General features: G+C 28.4%; 1 protein-coding gene across 2 annotated transcripts; it reads left to right on the forward strand.

Moving 5' to 3' along the window:
* The first annotated feature begins 1,059 nt into the window (after positions 1 to 1,059).
* Positions 1,060 to 7,179, forward strand: LOC105259574. 2 transcript variants are annotated; one of them, XM_011271593.3, is made up of 6 exons: positions 1,060 to 1,673; positions 3,157 to 3,311; positions 3,435 to 3,666; positions 3,811 to 4,859; positions 5,653 to 5,954; positions 6,248 to 7,179. In XM_011271593.3, exons 1-6 carry the CDS (start codon positions 1,604 to 1,606, stop codon positions 6,318 to 6,320), a joined length of 1,881 nt encoding a protein of 626 aa, XP_011269895.1. In that variant the 5' UTR covers positions 1,060 to 1,603; the 3' UTR covers positions 6,321 to 7,179. The 2 variants fall into 2 exon arrangements, with proteins under 2 accessions (XP_011269895.1, XP_011269894.1); XM_011271592.3 differs by having other exon boundaries at positions 1,061 to 1,673; positions 3,802 to 4,859; positions 6,248 to 7,178.
* The last annotated feature ends 13,759 nt before the right edge of the window (positions 7,180 to 20,938 follow it).

Here is a 20,938-nt window from a genome sequence, read left to right on the forward strand (position 1 = left end):
ATTATAATCCAAAACGTCATCTCTTTCCAAGGAAAAATTTACTCGATAGTCGACGCAAAATCTAATCAAAAACGTTGGAAAAGATTTTGAAATGTTATATCATAAAATTTTAATTATAAAATTTTCCTTAGGGAGAGAGGACGTTTTAGAATCTAATCTAAATAAAAAGACATATTTAAGTTTTGCAAAATAACATTGGAAAGGACATTTTGGAATATAATTTTAAAATGTAATCTAGAAAAAAAGATAAAAATAGACACGCGTATTTAAGACTTTGATGTTCTAGTATCAATTAATAGTCCATTTTTATATTTAAAAACATCTCAAGTATATTTAAGATCATTTTAAATAATGTCTTAAGATCGTCTTAAGTAATGCTAATACAGCTATGTGATTGATTTATTAACATTTTGAGATTGTACTTAAGATGATTTTAAATATAACAACGGACTATGAATACTATACATCAGAGATATGCAACTGGCGATCCGCAAAGCCACTCTAGATTGTATTGAAGGTAATTACAAGAGTTATATGACGAATATTTTAAGTATAGTTATTATTTTATTATTGAAAATATATAAATCTTTTATATAATAGTTGTCTGAAAAATAGCAAAATGAAGCTTTAATTATATCAAAACACCAAATTACTATTTATATTGCATTTTATTATTGCTATATAACATTAATGTAACAGCATTTACTAGGTAACTCTGTGTCCAACACGATGTATTTCAACGACACAGTATCACATTGCTTGACCCAGTAAAATACAAACGTGTAAAATGTCCTAATGTTACCAATATTGTAAGAAATCTTATAAATACTGTTTAATTGTGGTGAAATCTTTGAAAATAAAATAAATGAAATAAAATAAAATATGTAAAATAATATATAATAATAATATAATAACATAATAATAATAATATAATATGATATATAAAATAAAATATATAAAAATGAATTATAATTCTAAAATTTGTTTACAACAATCGGAAAATCACACAACATATTATATCATAACCATGTTTTAATTACAATAGAGGCCTTCTAATATATTATAAAACCAAAACCGCCCTCTACAGAGATTTTCAGAAATTAAACCTACACTTTAATTGTTCCAACAATAATTTTACGTAGTGTTACACAGTGTAATTTAGCATGTCCTAGTTGGAGAACACCCTATAAATGGACGTTAAATTTCGCGGTGTCCAAATCAAAAAATTGTCTATTCTCTTTCTATCTTAACCGAAGATGGCGCTACCGTGATAGTGGTATTTCGCTCATCCAGAAACAACCCGTCCGTTTTATTAATCGATCATTCCGGGAGTCGTTGTGCATGAATCGCGTTCGAGTTTTGTTGCGGCCTCATCGCGGTCTCGAGATTGATAAAATAAAACGCATATAGATACGTCATCGTCAGGTGAGATGTAATTGTCAAAATAAGTTTGCACGCTATTCCCATACAGCCGATGATGTCCTCGTGAAGCAAGATGCGATCACACGTATTTGGCACATCGACGATTAAATTAATAAAATTGCTGGAGGAAAGGATCGCTGCGCACCAGGACACACCACTATGACGAGATAACAGATGCAGAATGAGACACAGCAGCAGCGGTAACCTATTCAGTTATGCGGTCCTCACATTCACCCTCACTCGCCTCAAGGGTGAGTTCATTATACGATAGCGATATGGATGGGTGCGCATTTATTACACACATACACACACACACACATATATGCGTGTTCTATTTTACCTTTTATTTATAATGCCATCGATTTTGTGCAAACGTTCGCATATTGTATCCGCATGTTCGATTAAAGTCGGACGCTCTCGAAGGTTATCATAAAAATGGAGCAAATGATATATACTACAGCAGAGGCTCAGATATAAAGCGAAATAAGGAGAATTAAATATGAAGAATTAAATATAAGAAATTCTAAACTCATATCAGATAATGAATTGAAGATTATAGCAATTCGATTAATCAAAAGCAGTTGAAATTATTTTGTTTTGATTAATTTAATTTCTTTAATTAAAATCTTTAATGCATAGTTTGACATAAGTCTAATTTCTTACAATATCTTATGTATTTAATTCTATACTCCTTTTTTCGTTCATGTAAAGTGTGTGTGTGTGTGTGTGTGTGTGTGTGTGTGTGTGTGTGTGTGTGTGTGTGTGTGTGTGTGTGTGTGTGAAGTCTGAAGGAATATATACGTGTATATCAGTATATGCATTCTTGCATTTTCAAATATATATAGCTGGAAAAATCAGGGGATTGTGGAAATTTATTGGAACTCAGGGAATTTTAAAATATTCTCTCTTTGATAATTTATTATAAACAGTTGACAATAAACCAATATACAAAATATATTATGTATGTTTATATATATATATATATGTATATATATATATATATATATATACATACATATGTATATATGTATCTGTTTATATATTCAATATTTTAACAAAATATTCAATGTACCATACATATTCTTTATTTTAATTTTTAGTAAAAAATGAAAATATTATGTGAGTGAAACGTATTTAATTATTTCTTAAATGCAAAAGTTATTCAATTATATTGCTATTCAGCTATATATATATATATATATACATGTTCAGTTATATATTTGCAAATGTCTCTGTTTTCCTTAGTATAAGCGGCAAATATTAAAAAATATGTACAATAAAAAAATTGTGTAAAGTTGTATAAAAATATCTTTTTTTAAATATTCTCTTTATCTAGAATTTTGAATAAAAATATTTGAAGGATCAGGAAATTTGTAAGGATTTTTTTTTATAAAATTTGAGTTGACGTTCTGTTTACACCAAGAGATCTTCAACACATTCTTTTTATTTGAAATTTTAAGTAACAATATCTGGAAGATCAGAAAATTTTCGAGGAATTTTTATATAAGATTTGAATAGATCCGTTAAATCCTGTTGAATTTTGTATTTAATTATTCTAATCTAATTCATAGCATATTTTATTAAAAATACAATAAACATAATAGCATAAATAGAAGAAATAGATATTTCCCCATTATAGATAACTATTAGTTTTTTTTTAATACATGTTTCAGTTATTTCGTTTCAGTTATTTCTCTGTCTAAATACCGAATATATATGTCTCAATATTTACAGTATATGCAGAAAGCGGAGTTGCTTGTAAAGATCAATCTGGACGCATTTTTGAAAGTGGTATCTATTATACTCCTGGACCTGAACCATGTACATTTTGTGTTTGTGATAATGGCAATCCAAAGTGGTGTAAAGCATTTATTTGCAAATTTCTCGAGGTATGTAGTATTAATAATATATCCTAAATCTTGCAATTAAAACATTTAAATTTACAATTTAAAATTGCCAATTGAATTTGTAATTCAAAAAGTTATATAAAATTAATTTTCTATATAATATAGGAGAATTGCAAATCTTTTCGTCGAGGTAATACCTGTTGCGAATTTATTTGCTTGGATGATACATTGTCATCAATATCTAACGACAAAGCCGACGGAGCAGGAACTAACGTAATAGACGGAAATGCGAATTATGATGTAGGTTTACGATCAGTTGCCAGTTTTGTGACAGCCATATTTTCATTGAGTCTGTTATTCTTTCTGATACATCGTCTGCGTCAACGTAAAATACAAGGTAACATAATGTCCGTATATGTCTTATATATAGTCTTAAATTTTAATTTCTTCAACATGAAACGATGTAATATCGAGATAAAAATAAATCACATTATTACAAAATAAAAAATGTAATAAGTGGTGTTAACTGTAGTTTGTGTAGCGGGTCGAGAAAACAGGCAACTCGGAGAAGATCAGAGAAGTTTAAGCAATATGGGATATTTGGATAGAGGGTTGCCTCATGGGGTTCCCATGGATGATATATCTTGCGGAACAGGTTACTCACTATGGAAACCACCTGGTAGCAATTATTTCCCACGTGGTGAGGCGCCTCCGCCCTACGAAGAGGCAATCGCTGCTGCGAGAACGGAGCAACTGCTATCAATGAATCCGCACACGTTATTGTCGATGAACTTTTCCGACAATTATATGCCAAATATTAACAATCATACAAACGTATCGGTCGTCGCAGACGCACAAGATGAATTAACTGTAAACACGCAAGCCTCATCCAATGATAATCATACAAGCACACCCCTGATATCTTCATCGAATAGACCGCTTCCTAGTCCCAGCATATATTCGTCTGGCAATTATCGATCGATGAACCAAAATATCAATGCAACATCCACTGTTGGTTTGAATACGAGTACATCTACTACGAATTTCACAATGGGAACAAATACGTATGAAAATCTACCCATCCCGATCAGTACGACTAATTTCAACGACAGTCAACATTCTGGGATGAGTAGCACCAGTACACAACAATCATTATTGCCGATATCACATTCTACTATACCCAAGAATTATCGCCAGCATACGACGATTTTTCAGCGTCAAAGCGATGTTGGTGCGTTCACGATATCGGCAACTCTGCCGAATTCGGACGTGTCTTCTCATCGCACAATCTCGCGAACGTTAACATCTCGCATTACTGGCACATCGAAGGATATTCTGACCGATTGCTCGACGAAAGACTATCTTCGCTTATCACCGAGCAGAATCGTAGCGCCACATGAAAACTTGCCGCATTCCGTGCAATTGTCCGCAGTTGCTGCTTCCCCGAACAACTACAAAAATTCTACCAAAGATATGGATATGTTTTATACGGATGATATTCCAATATCATCAGCGTCTAGTTTAATAGCGCAATCTGAAACGTATAAAACAAACACGACAGATGTATCCGAGAAGACTCGCGAATATACGGTATGTAAAAATATTAAATGTCTAGATAAATTTTTCACTATTTTTTGTAAAATTTAATGTTTATTTTTTTTTAACGCATTCTTCCATCTTGCAGGAAAGTTCTAATAGATTCTAAATTGATAGAAAACTAGATTCTAAATTGATAGAAAACTCCTAGTCTCTATCTGCAATGAATTTATGCCATTTTCTTATTTCTCTAACATTTATAAATTTTCTATCAAATAAAGCTATTTCGATTGGAACAAATAATATCTAAAAGCGTTATATCTGATAAATATGCTGGATAGAAAAAAAGAACTCAGCCAAATTCCTGAACAATGTGCTTCTGATCAATTTCATTTTATCAAACTGATCAAGATAGTTGGGTGTAATTTATTACTAAATCCAACGAAATTAATTACTTAAATTCTACGAAATAGTAATTGCAAATTACTATTTTCCACTAATCTATCCAACTTTTAAGCAACTTCACTGAAACCACTTTTCCATAGGATTTATGCGGGATTCTTTAGAAATATTTAAAAAATAAGAAAATGGCTTAATAAATTTATATAAGATCGGATTTTCTATGAAATCAGAATCTATAACTTATCTGAAAAATGGAAAGAAATGTTGAAAAATGATGGAGATTATTTCATGATTGAACCATATGTATATAATTTGTTTTTTAATCAATATTGAATTTTATAAAAAAATAGTACAGAACTTGTTGATATACTTAATTTATTGCAATATAAATCTCATTGAGAGAGAGACGTAACATTTATTGAATACAAAATTTTGTTTGCTATAGCCTTCGTTAAGTGCAGCTAACGAAATGAATGCAAGTGGTAGCTTCGAATCAATGACATGTACATGCAGTATGCAAGCATTACCGACTCTGCACGATGACACAGATGATTATCGAAGCGAATGCGAGAATTGCAAAAGTGCTACAGGTTCTCGTTACTATCTAGATAACGAAGACGAATTAGTCACTTCTCTTCATGAAACCATGACGTTACATAGAAGACCGGACGAAGCAACATCAAGTGCCACACCACAGTATTATAGAACTTCACTTACACTGCCGACGAATACACGCCAACGTACAAGGTAATATATATTTAATCAATATAAATACATAATATAGATAATAATATAGATAAATTATACTCTTTATAATTTTTTAGAATATTTTTTAATATATTAAATTATTTATAAACTCTACTAAAATAATTTTTTAATATATTAAATTATTTATAAACGCTACTGAAATTATCTATAGAAAAAATTATATTTAATACTTATATAATGTATATACATATAATTATATTCAATACTTAAAGAGATAATTTATGCACATGAAAAATTTCCTACATAGATTTTTTAAATATTTTTATACTTAGAATTACCGGGGCTCGTGAAAATTGGTTCAACACTATGCCAGAAAGTTCTAGTGGATCTTCTGATGAAAATTAAGTATGAAGAAAATAGAGGAAAATATTTAAATGCGCAAATAAGATTATTATACATGCACACACACGTACACACACACACACACACACACACACACACACACACACACACACACACACACACACACACACACACACACATATTCAGTATCTGCATGTGTACACAATTGTTAAAATTATCTATACAGAGTGTCCCAGAATTATCGCACTTCTGCTCTCGGATAAGATCGTTGGTTGAATATCAATGCAATAATTTTTGCATCGTGTTAAGATTCAAAACAAAAATATATTGACATCTTATGTGATGTTTATCGCGATATAAAAAGAGCTCTCATAAAAAGCTCCACAAATATTTCCATTTCTTCATACAATGGCAGTTTAAGTCTTCCAAAATTCCCTAGCTTTCTTATACTCCATGTAACATTGAGAGAAACTGCCAGTTTTTGGGACATCCTCTATAGTGTGTCGCTATAATTATCATTACTATACATCATTAGCTGTCGCCATCATTCTTATCATTGGTTGTGTTCAGCAAAGAAAATTGTTGCATCATATTGTTCTAACATTCAACACTGATGTGCTGGATCTGAAAGTAGGAACCAATCACATTCGATTGCTATTAAGCGATTTTTTTGCTGAATGCATCCATTGCTATCACTATCATTAAATAAAGGAAGTTTGTGAAATCTTATAGTGAAATCTCTTAATCCGAAATGAATCAGACAAAGTTTAATGAGAAATTTTACAATAAAATAAAACAAACTTTCACACTGTATTATTATTGTATTAGTATTATTATTGTATTAGTATTATTATTGTCACTTTTTTATTGTAGTTATATTATTGTGTGTTACCATGACAATATTTTTTTTTAAATTTTATTAAGTTATTCGTCAAACGAGAAAAATTTCGTTACATTGAAATTATACAAATTTTAACAATAAGTCTTTACTGTAAAAAGTAGAATAAATTCATATCTGTATATGTATATGATATTAAGAGAGAGTCATAAAAAATGTGTAACAAATCATGAAATTCATTCTTTCATGAAATGTCTACAAATGCAAAATTATATATATATATATATATATATATATATATATGTTGTATTATTATATTTGTTAATATATAGTTATAAAAGTTGTCTATGCGCACGGCACCGAAGTATTATTAAAGCAGTCGTGTGATAAATTTTTGTGAATACGAAGCCCGATACTCCCGGGGATAATTCAAGAGTATTAATATTATTTCGACGATATTCGAAATATCTAAATATATACATTGTTAATTTTATAATTTATAATTATGTCGATATTTTATAGATAGGAATTAGATTTTATTTAGACATATGTTATAGAGGATATATTAGGAATATATCCTTTATAACATATGTCTAAATGAAAATTATATATACGCTCTGTAACTTAAAGTAAATATTTACTTGTTTTTCTTCATCGAGCAAGAAATTGAGTTCGGAAAACTGGAATAGTTTTTAGATATCTTGTACAGTAAATTGAATACTATTTTAATCCGAGTCTTCGATAATTATACACATTTACGCACACACAACATATATATTTTTATTAAACATGTTTTTATTCGACGACATTTATTATTGTTATAATATTAGTTCTCATTTTGGCTCTAATATTTTCTAGCAGGGTGTAAGTTTCAAATTTTTTTTTCAAAATTTTATTAAAAATTCAGTTTGTCAAGATGTTATTGAGAAGAGACTGTGAGCGACTAATCTTTTATCAAATTTTCGATAGAAAACAAAATTGACTTGACATTCATCGAAAAATCTGTGATTCCTTATGCTTTGCTACTATGTAGATATATGTATAAAAAAAGAAAATTCGGCTACATATTGTAACATTCAAGTTGGAAAGTAACGAAGACTGGAAGTGCCAAAATGTTGACATTAGGCAAGTAAACAAAAATAAAAAAAATTGTATAAGAAGCATTTTAATTGTAAATTAAATACTATAATTCGAATAAAGAGGACAGAGAGAAAGAGAGAGAGGGAGAGAGAAAAGAAGTACATATAAAAATATAAGTACGATTACATAAATTGCATTTTATTTACAATTTAATTGCGATATTTTTAAAATGAAGTAAGGACAAATCAAAAATTTTATCAAATTTTCGATAGAAAACAAAATTGACTTCATATTCATCGAAAAATCTGTGATTCCTTATGCTTTGCTACTATGTAGATATATGTATAAAAAAAAGAAAATTCGGCTACATATTCTAACATTCAAGTTGGAAAGTAACAAAGACTGGAAGTGCCAAAATGTTGACATTAGGCAAGTAAACCAAAATAAAAAAAATTGTATAAGAAGTATTTTAATTGTATATTAAATACTATAATTCGAGTAAAAAGGACAGAAAGAAAGAGAGAGAGGGAAAGAGAAAAGAAGTACATATAAATACAAGTACGGTTACATAAATTGCATTTTATTTACAATTTAATTGCGATATTTTTAAAATGAAATAAGGACAATATCGAAAAGTTTCGATTTCAGTATTTACGATATTTATATTCTCGATAATTCACACAACATTGAATATCCGAATGATAATTCTTTGCAATTGTAACAAGAAACTTCTTTAGGTTTCTTAGGAATCTCTTGTAACTTCTTATTCTCATGATACTATGAAATACAAATGACTAGCAAATAAATCTTTCTTCCGATTAATCACAATATATTGTGTGAATGAATGAATTTATAAGTTTCTATTTTATTATGTCTCAAATATTCTAAATATTTAAGAGAGCGAGAGAGAGAGAGAGAAAGAGAAAGAAAGAGAAATACAAAACGGGAAAATATGTATATGAAAATTATGAATGTTATTTCTAATATGCGTTTTGATATATTCCAGTATTATATGTTAAATAATGGTGAAAGATTAACTTATTTCTAAAATATGCGTTTTGATATATTATTTTTCAGGATTATATTAAATAATAATAAAAGATTAACTTATTTACTAATAATTTCTAATATATATAATGTTAATTGAAAGGAATGGGAATTTAAAATTAATTTAAAATAACTCTAAAGGAGAGTTGCAAAATTCCGGCAAAGAGAAACCTGAAAGATGTCACGCCGCTGTTTTTCAAAGAACGCTTTTTCTTCTACATCGCACATGACGGATACATCCATTTTCCACCGCCTAGATACGCTTTTCGATAAAACCATAATAAAACAGCCAGTTGGTTCATGTCTGTGCTACATTCAATTTATCAGAAATACATTCCATATAGATGTAATTGATGTACATACTTTGTTAATTGTATAATTTTTCTATCCAATCAAACATATATTATAAATATCAATGTTATTATTGAAATAATTTTATTTGTCATATGCATTTGTAAGTTATTCTTCTCACGATAGAGATAGAAAAAATAAATTATACATGTAACAATAAAATTCAATAAATTGAATTTTATTTCATTAAATGATGATTCTAAAAAAAAGCAATTTTTTATATTAAACTTTTTTATACTTTTCTTTATAATCTACATTAAATGTGATGTGCAATAAAATAAAATAATGTCAAAACGCAACATGATGGTCCAATGAAAGAATTTCATTTTCGAAAATGAATTCTCTTCATGGAACATCGGCTGCATTCCGACATCCAATAGAAACATATGACAGTGACAAACGACGTATTATAGAACAGACTTTATGGAGAAGTCGATGTAAGAGTTGGTTTTATATGAAACAAAAATCATCAGATATATCTCAAAAATTTTTAATTATCTGGAGGATATTTGTAAATAAAATGTTTTTTTTACGAGGGGAAAATGCACATTCCGACCGGCAGACCTGACCGAATTAAACCCAACGCCGATCGGAATAGTGTTGGGCTCTCCTCGCCGCTAAGTGCATTGCAGCGAGGCTTACCAACTAAAAATCCCTCGCGGCCATCCTTGGCCTACAACGTTTAGGCCCTAGGAATCGTTTACACATGTGATCGGAACCCAGACAGAAATGAGATATATTTAGAATATACTGAGTATACTGAATTTTCATGATATCCATAGGAAACCCAAAAATGAAATATTCTTAGGATAACTTATATAAAATTAAATCTCAACAATATCCACTGAAAATTTTAAAATGTTTCTTTTTGTTATCTTAAGCTCTCTAATAAAAAAAATATATAATATCATTAAATATATTATAATACGTTTGTATATTTAAAATATTTATTTAAAATATCTCTATAAAATATCTTGAAAAAAATATCTATTCTAAATATCTATTTAAAATATCTCGAAAAAAAAGATACTTTTTTTGAAAAAATATTTCAGATAAAAATATATAGGTCCATATTCCGAATCCTCTTTTATCAATAAAAGTGCGTCTAAAAGTGGCTTATAAGCCTTTTGATTGGCTATAACTTTATTCTGAAATATATCTGCATTAGTTTTGGAAATATATACATATATATATGCGCCAATCGAAAAAGCGAGCCGGAATGCAATCGTTCGATTAATTGATTACGTACCTATTAATTTTAATAATTAATTGAGAGATTGGGCTCAAGTAATCAAAAAATTAAAAAGAAAATGATATAAAAGCCAATGCGCGGTAGTTGGAGCGCAGAGAAACAACAACATTTCTTTCTTTTTTCAATATTAATTTATTAAAAAACACATTATAATAACAAAAAGCGCTTTTTGTTATTTATACATTTTTTTAATTTACACATAAAAGTCTATATTTTATGATAATTACTATAAAATTTGCGAAAAAAATTGATTCCATCCCGCGGAATGCATCAAATTATGCAATTTTTTGGAAACAAAACACGTCTTTACTTTTAAGGCGATGACGAGAGGGGGAAGAGGATAAATTCTAAATCTGACAAATGATTTTTAAAATAGAGGCTTTTAAGCTTAAGAATAAAATAGTTTTAAATACGACCATTTTTTACATTTATTTGAAGTTATGCGAAAATTTGACATAAAATTATATAAATAATAATTAATTAATAATAATTTGTTATATAAAAATATTAGTATGTTCTCTCTTTCCACGTTATTATTTATTTATTTATTTATGTGTCTTCTTTTTCTTCTCAAGATCATTTATTTATTAATTTATTTAGCTCGCTTATTCTATAAGTCAGTCTTTTAAAATACAAAACTAAATATTATAGAATTTGACTTGGAAAAAGCGTAGTAAAACAATCGAATAAATTCAAATAATTAGCTCCGTGATAAATTGTTTAATGAATAACCAACTTTAGTCAATAAATTAAAATACTTCTATAATTTAATATTCCGTTCGTGTATATTTTATATAAAATATTTCGGCAACAAATTATCAATAACATTATGTTCGAATTTGACGACGTAAACAATAGCGTGCTATTATTTGTATGTTATGGTTTTGCTATTATTTGCTCGGTAACATTCGAGCAATAAAGTAATAATGCGAAATGTTTCGTATGTTAATTAATTATTTAATGAATAATCGTTTAATTAATTTATAAATTGAGAAACTTCTACAATTTAATATTTTCATGTATACAACAATATATGTTATAGTACGTAAAATATTTCGCAATGAATTATCAATAACTCAGTGTTCGACTTTGACAATATAAACAGTAGCGTGCTATTGTTAATATGTTACGACTTTGTTATCATTCGCATGATGACACTCGAGCAATAAAGTAGTAGTGCGAAACGCTTCGCATATTGTTGAATTTTTTGTCTAAACACGTTTACGATTAGTATCGAAACATAATTTGATATAATTATTAATAATTAAAAATTAATTAACTTACGATAAACGACATGAAACTGTATCGCAACGACAAATCTTTATCGATTTGCAATCATTCATTACTGTGAATAAAAACAGAAATAGAGGATATATAAAAGAGGATAAAAGAATTAATTTTGTTCTGATCTTTCGATTATTGATGCTTATTATAATAATTTCCCTAACGATACTTATTATATAATTAAATAAATTTTGACCAAATGCTTTAAATTTTCTTAATCAGCAATCACTCGTAAAATATGTCAATAAATTGTAACAATAACATACAGTTTAAGTCAAGCTTGGCGATATAAACAGTACGGCGGTAATGTTTCTGACTTACGATCATTCGCGCAGTGGCTCTTGAACAATAAAGTAGTGATGTGAGACCTTTCATATATTATCAAATTCTTTCTCTAAACACAATTGCAAGTGCAACGAGGAACTTTTCGTGAATGAATGTACGTGCAACGAGGAATTTAAATGAGTGCAACGGATTGAAGTGCCACGAGGAAAAAACGAAGAAAGCAAAAAAAAAAGAAGGTTTTGATAATGGATGGATCAATAAGATATGATGTAAGTCATTAATATAAATTATTTATCACATTCTTTATTATATTGTTGCGTCCCCGCGTCTCGTCCTCCTGAATGTATTCGCGACCCGTTGAATTCTTTCGGCGGCAAGTACGTCAACGGAAGAAGATCGTTTCCGCGTGCGCTGTCAAGATGTTATAAACAACGACTGTCAAAGAGCCTGAGCGCAGCTGTCAAGCTGCGCGAATGCGCGTCTCTCTGTAATCCGTTTTATGATTATTCTGAATTCTTGTATGTTACTCGTGGTTTATTAAAGTTCTTGTATACTTTAAACCGTGTTATTTACGAGTGCGCAAACGTCAGCGTGTGCGGATCGGTTATGTCGTGCGCGTTCGATATATATCGTTCCGCGGACACAACAATGTACAAATTATTTATCAATGGTAAATATATTCAAAATATACATATTTCTCGTTTTGTTTTATTTCTTTGAAAAAATATTCCATTTTATTTTAAATTATTAAAATATTTATAAAATTTTTTATTCATTAATATTTTCAGATACTTCTTATGTTTTATAAAATATTTTATATTAATATATTTATTTAAATATTTCACATATAAAAAAATAAACATTTTTTTTATTTATCGTATTTTTAAAAGTTTATATCTAAGAAATATAAATTATTTTGTAATTACGCAATTTATAACATTAAAATATATTTATTTAAAAGTAAAAATGTAAGAATTAATTGCAATAATTAGTTTTAAAATCAATTATTTTGAACATTGCTTTATATAGTAGATTTTCTCTTATCTTTTATATTTTTATTTATCGTTTATATTTGCGAATTTAAATTTATATAGTGTATTACAAAATAAATTCCACAAAATATATTATATTATATACAAAATTATATATAATATAACCCTCCTATTGGGTACACCTTGTCGAGGTGGGAGGACTTAATACTTGGATGGTGCCTTGAGGTTTATCCTAAAATTTTTCTATTTAGGATAAATCTTAAGAAGCCTGAAGGGGAAGTACCCTGCCCAGCATTGCCATGAGTCACACAATGGTTCTTATATGGCACGCGCATTTAATGCGGTTGGACGCACATTGTGTTGTCGACTTTCCATCATCGGTACCGTTCTCTAAATTAATTTAATATTTTGCGCGTATATGTATGCTATGATATATAAAATATTTTTGCAACAAATTAATAATAATATCACGTTCAATCTTTGCAATGCATTAAAATTTGCATGCTTTAGTTTTATTGCCATTGAATTCGAACAAAATAATGATGCGAGAAGTTTCGGCAAATCCTTTTTTTAAACGCGATTGATTTTATAAGTATATTAAGAAATAATTTGATATGATTAATACTTAATTTTATATATGTTAAATAATACGTAAAATTACGTTGTGACGATCTCGAAATGCATATTTTGCGATGTATACAATTTAATTATTTAATAATGTATACAATTTAATAATAATTTAAGAATCGATTAAGTGATACGAATCCAAAATATCAAATAATCATTTCGATCATTGCGATCTTTACGGACAATAATTATTATTTTAATACTTAAAGTCAAATATATTTCGTGCGTGTTACTTTATCGTTCTACTTGACAACCTAAATATAATTTAAATTATTTGAGGGAACACAAAATAAAACAATTGAATTATAAATGCAAATAATTAGCATGACGAAAGACTTCATGATGAATAGTTAAATAAATAATCAATTAATCTTATATTGTACTAGTCTAATATAAATAATCAATAAATTAAAATACTTCTATAATTTAATATTCCACGCGTGAATATTTTATATTACAGAAAATATTTCGGCAACGAGAGAATTATCAATAACACCGTGTTCGACCTTGATAAACAGTATCGCGCTATTGTTAATATGTTACACGGTTTTATTATCATTCACATAGTGATTTTGAGTAGTGACGTGAAAGACGTTTCATATATTATCAAATTCTTTCTTTACATAGTCGACCTTGGCAATATAAACAGTACCGCGGTAAAATTTCTGACTTATAATCATTCGCTCAGTGGCTCTTGAGCAGTGAAGTAGTGATGTGAAACGTTTCATATATTATCAAATTCTCAATATTATCAAATTCTTTCCATATATTATATATTATATATAAAATTATATATAATATAACCCTCCCATGGGGTACACCTTGTCGCGGTGGGAGGGCTTAGTACTTGGATGGTCCTTGAGGTTTATCTTAAATTTTTCTATTTATGATAAATCTTGAGGAGCCTGAAAGGGAAGCTAAGTACCCTTTCGCGTCGTCGGTGCCGTCAACGTGCCGCGGACGGCGACGTTTCGTCACCGCGTTTTCGCGTTTAGCATTCTCGCGTTATCGCGTTTTCGCGTTTTCAAAATCCCAATTTCGTTTTTATCAACGAGTCTCTACTTCCGATGCCAATTAACTGGAATGTTTCATCGAGTCGTATGTCAGTACGAAATGTACTTGGGCGCGCGGATTCGAGCTTCGCGCTCGATTGGCTTAGTGATGGACACGCTCTGCTTCGTCAATTGATTCGGCCCGAATCGGTTAGAACTCGATCGATTATTCGGAATGATTATTAATAGATCCCTTCTCTTTGCTTGTCTACAGCCATACGCTCAGCGTGTGTTAATCCTGTCGAGACTCCGTCGAGTGGATTCCCCTAGGTACGATATTCGTTCGGTAAAAGAGGTTGCCTTCCCATTTTTTAAATTGTTGATTTTTAGCATTTAAAAAATGTGGGTATCCTCTTCTTTTACCGTCTACCAGCCTGGTGTAGCATATAGCAATCGCGAGAGGCATAATATGTCCGGGCGGAGCACCTGAAATCGTACTTAGCGTCCAGGTTCGATACGAGATAGGATAATTATGCGCGAAAAAGAGTGGGTGAACTTCATTTTCCTCTATTCCGTCAATCGTTTCGTCTTCTTTCCGATTTGGACTTAATCCATGCTCGTTGTATCGTTGCATTCCTGTCCTGTTGACTCAAAGTAGATTCTCGTAAGTGAAATGGGATTTTCGTTCGTATCGAAACCGGGAGTGCCGTTAAAAGTATATACATATTAAGTATATACATCGCGCGATCAAATATAAAATTTTTAATCGTATCGAAATAGTGCGGGAGTGCCGTTCAATATCGCGCGTAAAAGTGCGAAAATAGCGATATGAAAATATCGCTCGTGAGTGCGGGAGTGCCGTTGAGTATCACGCGTCTAAGACTGTGAGAGGAGAAAAAGGCCTAGGAGAGGCATCCTGCATCGGCGGAACAACCTGATGGTGAGTATTATTATTTACATTGTATATAAATAATTGTATATAAATAAATAAATAAATTTATTAATTTGATTTATATAAATGATTTAAACAAGAAAAAATTTGAGAAATTTTTATAATAATTCTTTCTATAAAAGTTTCTAAAAAAAATTAATTACTTATAAAATTATTTCATATTTATATATCTATTTATAATTGCATGCATCAGATATAAAATTTAATGAATCCAATAATAATTTCTTAAAATATTAATTATTTTAAACATTGTTATAATTTACATTTTATATTTGTATATTACAGACAACGTAGTTTCAATATCAACTCCGCTGTTGCGCATCAGTGCCGGTGAGTGACAACCTTTTATTTTGAAGCAAAGGATTTGTAAATGCATGAAGAAATCCATTGCTTCTAACTCTCGGTTGGCGGAGGCAATACACATGTAAAAATTAAAGTAGAAGAAAAAATATTTTTAAAATAAAAATAGATGATATTTTTATTGCAATTTTATGATAGACATACATGAAATATTTATTTCCATTATCGATTCCATATATCGATCTTTATAAAACGGCCTTTTTAAAAATTGATTTTTAATTTCTAAATATTTAATCTAAAAGATAAAGATATTTATAAGGAACCCGCCGACCGAGAGTTAAAATGCATGCTAATTATATTTTATATATGCATGATAATTATATTTTGTGATTTCTGACGACTAAATGACTGCATGCTTTAAAAAACGATCGTAATATCGTACGATTGTTTTTTAACAAATTATTATTATAGTCGTCTTATTGCCGAATAATAATTAATCAACAAAGGAAGTTATTTTCCTTGTTCCTTAAATTCTTCATTATTGCGGATTCTTAATTAGGATTCCCCAAATTTCACTTTATCGAAAATTTTTGTTGGTATAAGCCAGCAAGTAGGGCAGCTAGGGCTGTTAGGTCTGTTAAAGCTATTAAATCTGTTAGAACGGTTAAGGTCTGTTAGGGCTATTAGGGCATGTAAAAATTAAATTTATTTTCAAAATAAAAAACATAAAAATATGTTATTTTTAAAGGTATATATATATATATATATATATATGTATATATATATATATATACATATATATAATTTATTTTAAGTAAAAGTAAATAAATTATATATAAAGAATTGTAATTAATTATAGAGAAAAATTATAAATAAAAATAAAAAATTAATGTATGGAAAATGTAAGAAATACATAGTACATACAAGTAACTTAAATATATAACATGCCTTTAAGTTGCATTTTATTGTACATATAACATGTATTAAATTTAACATTTAATATTTTATTTTTTATAAATTTTATTAATATTTTATTTTATCATTTAAAAATTATTTCTTAAAAATTATACAATTTTAAATTCAAATGTGAATGTTATTAATATCTAAAATAGAGAGATGATCTTAAATCTAAGAAGACTATGAATATTAGCCGTAGTTACTGGTAGGATTTCCTATGCCGGACAGGTCAAAGGGGAAAAATCAGATTAAAAGAGATACCAAATATATATGTTATATTAATTATATTAATAAATTTTGAATAAATTGAAAGAAAAAGAAACAGTAGTTAAGAAAATATAGAAAAGACAACTACAGTAATTTGAATATTTAGACCCAAGAACAAATGTCCATAGAAAGTACTCCGATGGACTTCATAGAAAGGAAGAAGCATGACAAATTCTTATGATGTTAAGACAAAGGAAGACAATAAATCATAATAATTTAAGGACCCGAAGAAGAATATATTCTATTGGATAGGAATTTATGGTGATTGGAAATGATTAGAAACTAAAAGACAGTTTGCAGTTGCATATCTATTTATTAATAATAATACTTTGTAATTATATTAAATTTTATAATTTAGTGCATTGTATTATATAAAGTATTAAGTATAAAAATATGGTACTGTTATTCGTGCACATAGCACGGAAAACCAGAAATTATGTACATTATATGTTACCCTCTAAGAGCATTCGTGAACACTGGCTTCGTAGTTTATGTCCACGATTTTAATGTCTACAGAGGACGTATGTTTCAGAAATTATCTAAAAGTGAGCCATGATATCTCTCAATCTTCTCTCTGCTTATACTGGCAGCCACTGAACTATATATAAACTGCAATGGGAACTGAATCGCGAGACAAGAGAGAACACTCGTCAGGACTAGGTGTCTGAAGTCGTTCTTTTAGATCTGCTTGTGCTATCCAAGATGTATGCATATGCATGTGTGAGTGAGACACCTAGCCCTAAAAATCTATCTGAAGCTCACTATTCGCTTATGTATTTATAATGGCAGTTCCCATTTCAGTTTATATTATATATAGTTCAGTGGTGGCAGCATTATTGTAGCAGCAAGTTTCCACCATTTTGCAAATAGCAACCAATAGCAATGCAATAATAAATGTAATCGAAATAGTGTCGTGCATCGAATAATGGGTGCTTATTTAGTGAGTACAAGTCAACACATTCTGCTTTTTGCAACATCAGTAAATAACAAAAATAAAATGACATTTAGTTTGATTTGTGTTGCTAAGTGGAAAGCATCCAGTGTCACGATACACAGATTATGCACGGTTTTGCGACGGAGTCTCGCACATGCAATAAAAATTCTTTTTTATAATGCCGTTTATTTAAAAAGTAAAAATATCTTACAAGATAATAAAAATATCAGGTATTTTTCATTTCTAAAAAATCAAGAAATAATTTTGAAATGGGAAATATTTTGAAAAGAAACTGTCAATTCAAACAATGTGGTATGTATATAATACTGACAGAGACAAATAGAATTTAACGAATTAAAAATAAAATAGAATATAATAAAATTATATAAGTACAGTATTTATAAAATTTGTCTAGCTCGGATTTCTAATTATTTACTTAATTATAAATTATAATAATTATAAGGACTATCATAATAAATAAATAATTACCCGTGTTCCTATATATCATACAGTTTAGTTAATAACTTTTTAATAAATAATGAATGACCGGTTAAAATCTTGGAAGTTACTCAAAATCATGTCAAATATTTGACAACATATGTCAAAGTTATTGAAATCGATAAAGTTGGCGCTAGTGTCAATATTTATCGAAGTAATATAATTAAGTATAATTAAATAAGTGTTTTTAAATGATAGATAAAAGTAACACAGAGTATTTTGGCTATATCATATTATTTTTCAAATAATTTATTGCCATATAACTAAAAAAATATATGCATATAAATTTAAAATTTACAAAATAATATATACAATATAATAATATATATAATATATAATAATATATAATATATAATATATATGATATAATTAATATATATATATATATATATATATATATATATATATATAATGTAATGTTGTGTGTATGTGTGTGTAATAATATAATATGATAATATATATATAATAATAAATTTAAAATCGACAAAGATATAAATATTAATAAATATTTGTAAATAGAATTATATAAAAATTACATTTATTATATAATAAATGTCTTTTTTATTTAAATGTCTTATATGAGTATTTCTATGATTAAGAGAGAGCGCAAAGAGAGAGAGAGAGAGAGAGAGAGAGAGAGAGAAACTAAAACAAATCTGCATACTGTAATTTATATACTAAATTAGCACGTGAGCATTTTCACTCATTCTGAAATTGTCAGAAATTACGCTACTGTATATAGTGTGGCTCGATTTATGGGCATAATGGCCTCTTTTAATGGTGTATTTGAAAAGACGTGTTCGTGTAAGTTTTGCGCAGTCGCTACCGCTCTAAATTTGATAGAAATAGGAGTAATCTGGCTGTAGTATATCCGCACAGTGCTATTTCGAGATTCAATTGTATTGTGAAGGGAATTCTACAGTTAGATTTGACTACATAGTTTCCCCTCTTTCAATTATATAATGCGTTGTAAGGTATTCATTGTATTCTTTTATCATACTTCACACATAATTGTAGAGAATTCAAATATATCATAATATATCATTGTAATTGATATAATATATCATTGTAAAGAAAATTTCAAATCAATAAATCATAGAATATATCGTAGAATTAACAAATTATACTGAGTTTTGATCTCATGATAAATTGTGAAAAAAATCTGAAATTATTATATTATAGAATTTATGAATTACAAAATTTTAATCTTTAACATCTTGCACAGTATATATGTATATGTGTGTGTGTGTGTGTGTGTGTGTGTGTGTGTGTGTGTGTGTGTGTGTGTGTATGCACATACGCACACGTACATACACAAATAAAGAGTATTAAAAGTAAATCTAACTGTGCATTCTTTATATAACATTTCAAATCATTCTCATGTTGCGATACTGTAATTTCGCAATTGATAACTTAGAAACTTTTGAACAAAAAAGAGTTTAATATAATTTCAAAATAATATCGTATTAATTAGTTATAGGAAAATAGGCATTTCTATTTAAGAAAACTTAAGACTTTTACAGAATCTTTAAAATAATCCAAAGTGTTAAGATTGAAATACTATCATATATCACTTCAAATGTTACAATTTTTGTTTAAAGCATATTTTTGACAATATTTACAGAATATTCGTTATTCCTTTATATACGCTTTGTATATGTATATATTTATAAATATATGCAAATATATATGTGTGTGTATATATATATATATATACATATATATATATGTAGTATATATATATATATATATATATATATATATATATATATAATTACTCGATTATAATTTTTAAAATTTTTCTATATCTTTTTTTGAATGAGCACAAAATATAGAACTTCTCAAATATTCTGTAAATTTCTGAATATATTAATTAATTAATTAATTATGTTTAAATTTATTTATATTATATAATTTTTCTAGTATTATATGCATCAATAATTCTGTTTTTTTTATCAGTTCTTAATAGGGAAGCAAAATAAGAAAACTAATTATAAGTATATT

This window comes from Camponotus floridanus, unplaced genomic scaffold (genome assembly GCF_003227725.1).
Source record: "Camponotus floridanus strain SB8 unplaced genomic scaffold, Cflo_v7.5 scaffold4, whole genome shotgun sequence".
NCBI lineage: Eukaryota > Metazoa > Arthropoda > Insecta > Hymenoptera > Formicidae > Camponotus > Camponotus floridanus.

Bases quoted from the DNA above. Each gene is read 5' to 3' on its own strand.
- LOC105259574 (XM_011271592.3), top strand. From the start codon at position 1,604: ATGAGACACAGCAGCAGCGGTAACCTATTCAGTTATGCGGTCCTCACA. The intron at 1,674-3,156 runs GTGAGTTCATTA...CAATATTTACAG, and splicing joins CACCCTCACTCGCCTCAAGG to TATATGCAGAAAGCGGAGTT. The intron at 3,667-3,801 runs GTAACATAATGT...TGTTAACTGTAG, and splicing joins GCGTCAACGTAAAATACAAG to TTTGTGTAGCGGGTCGAGAA.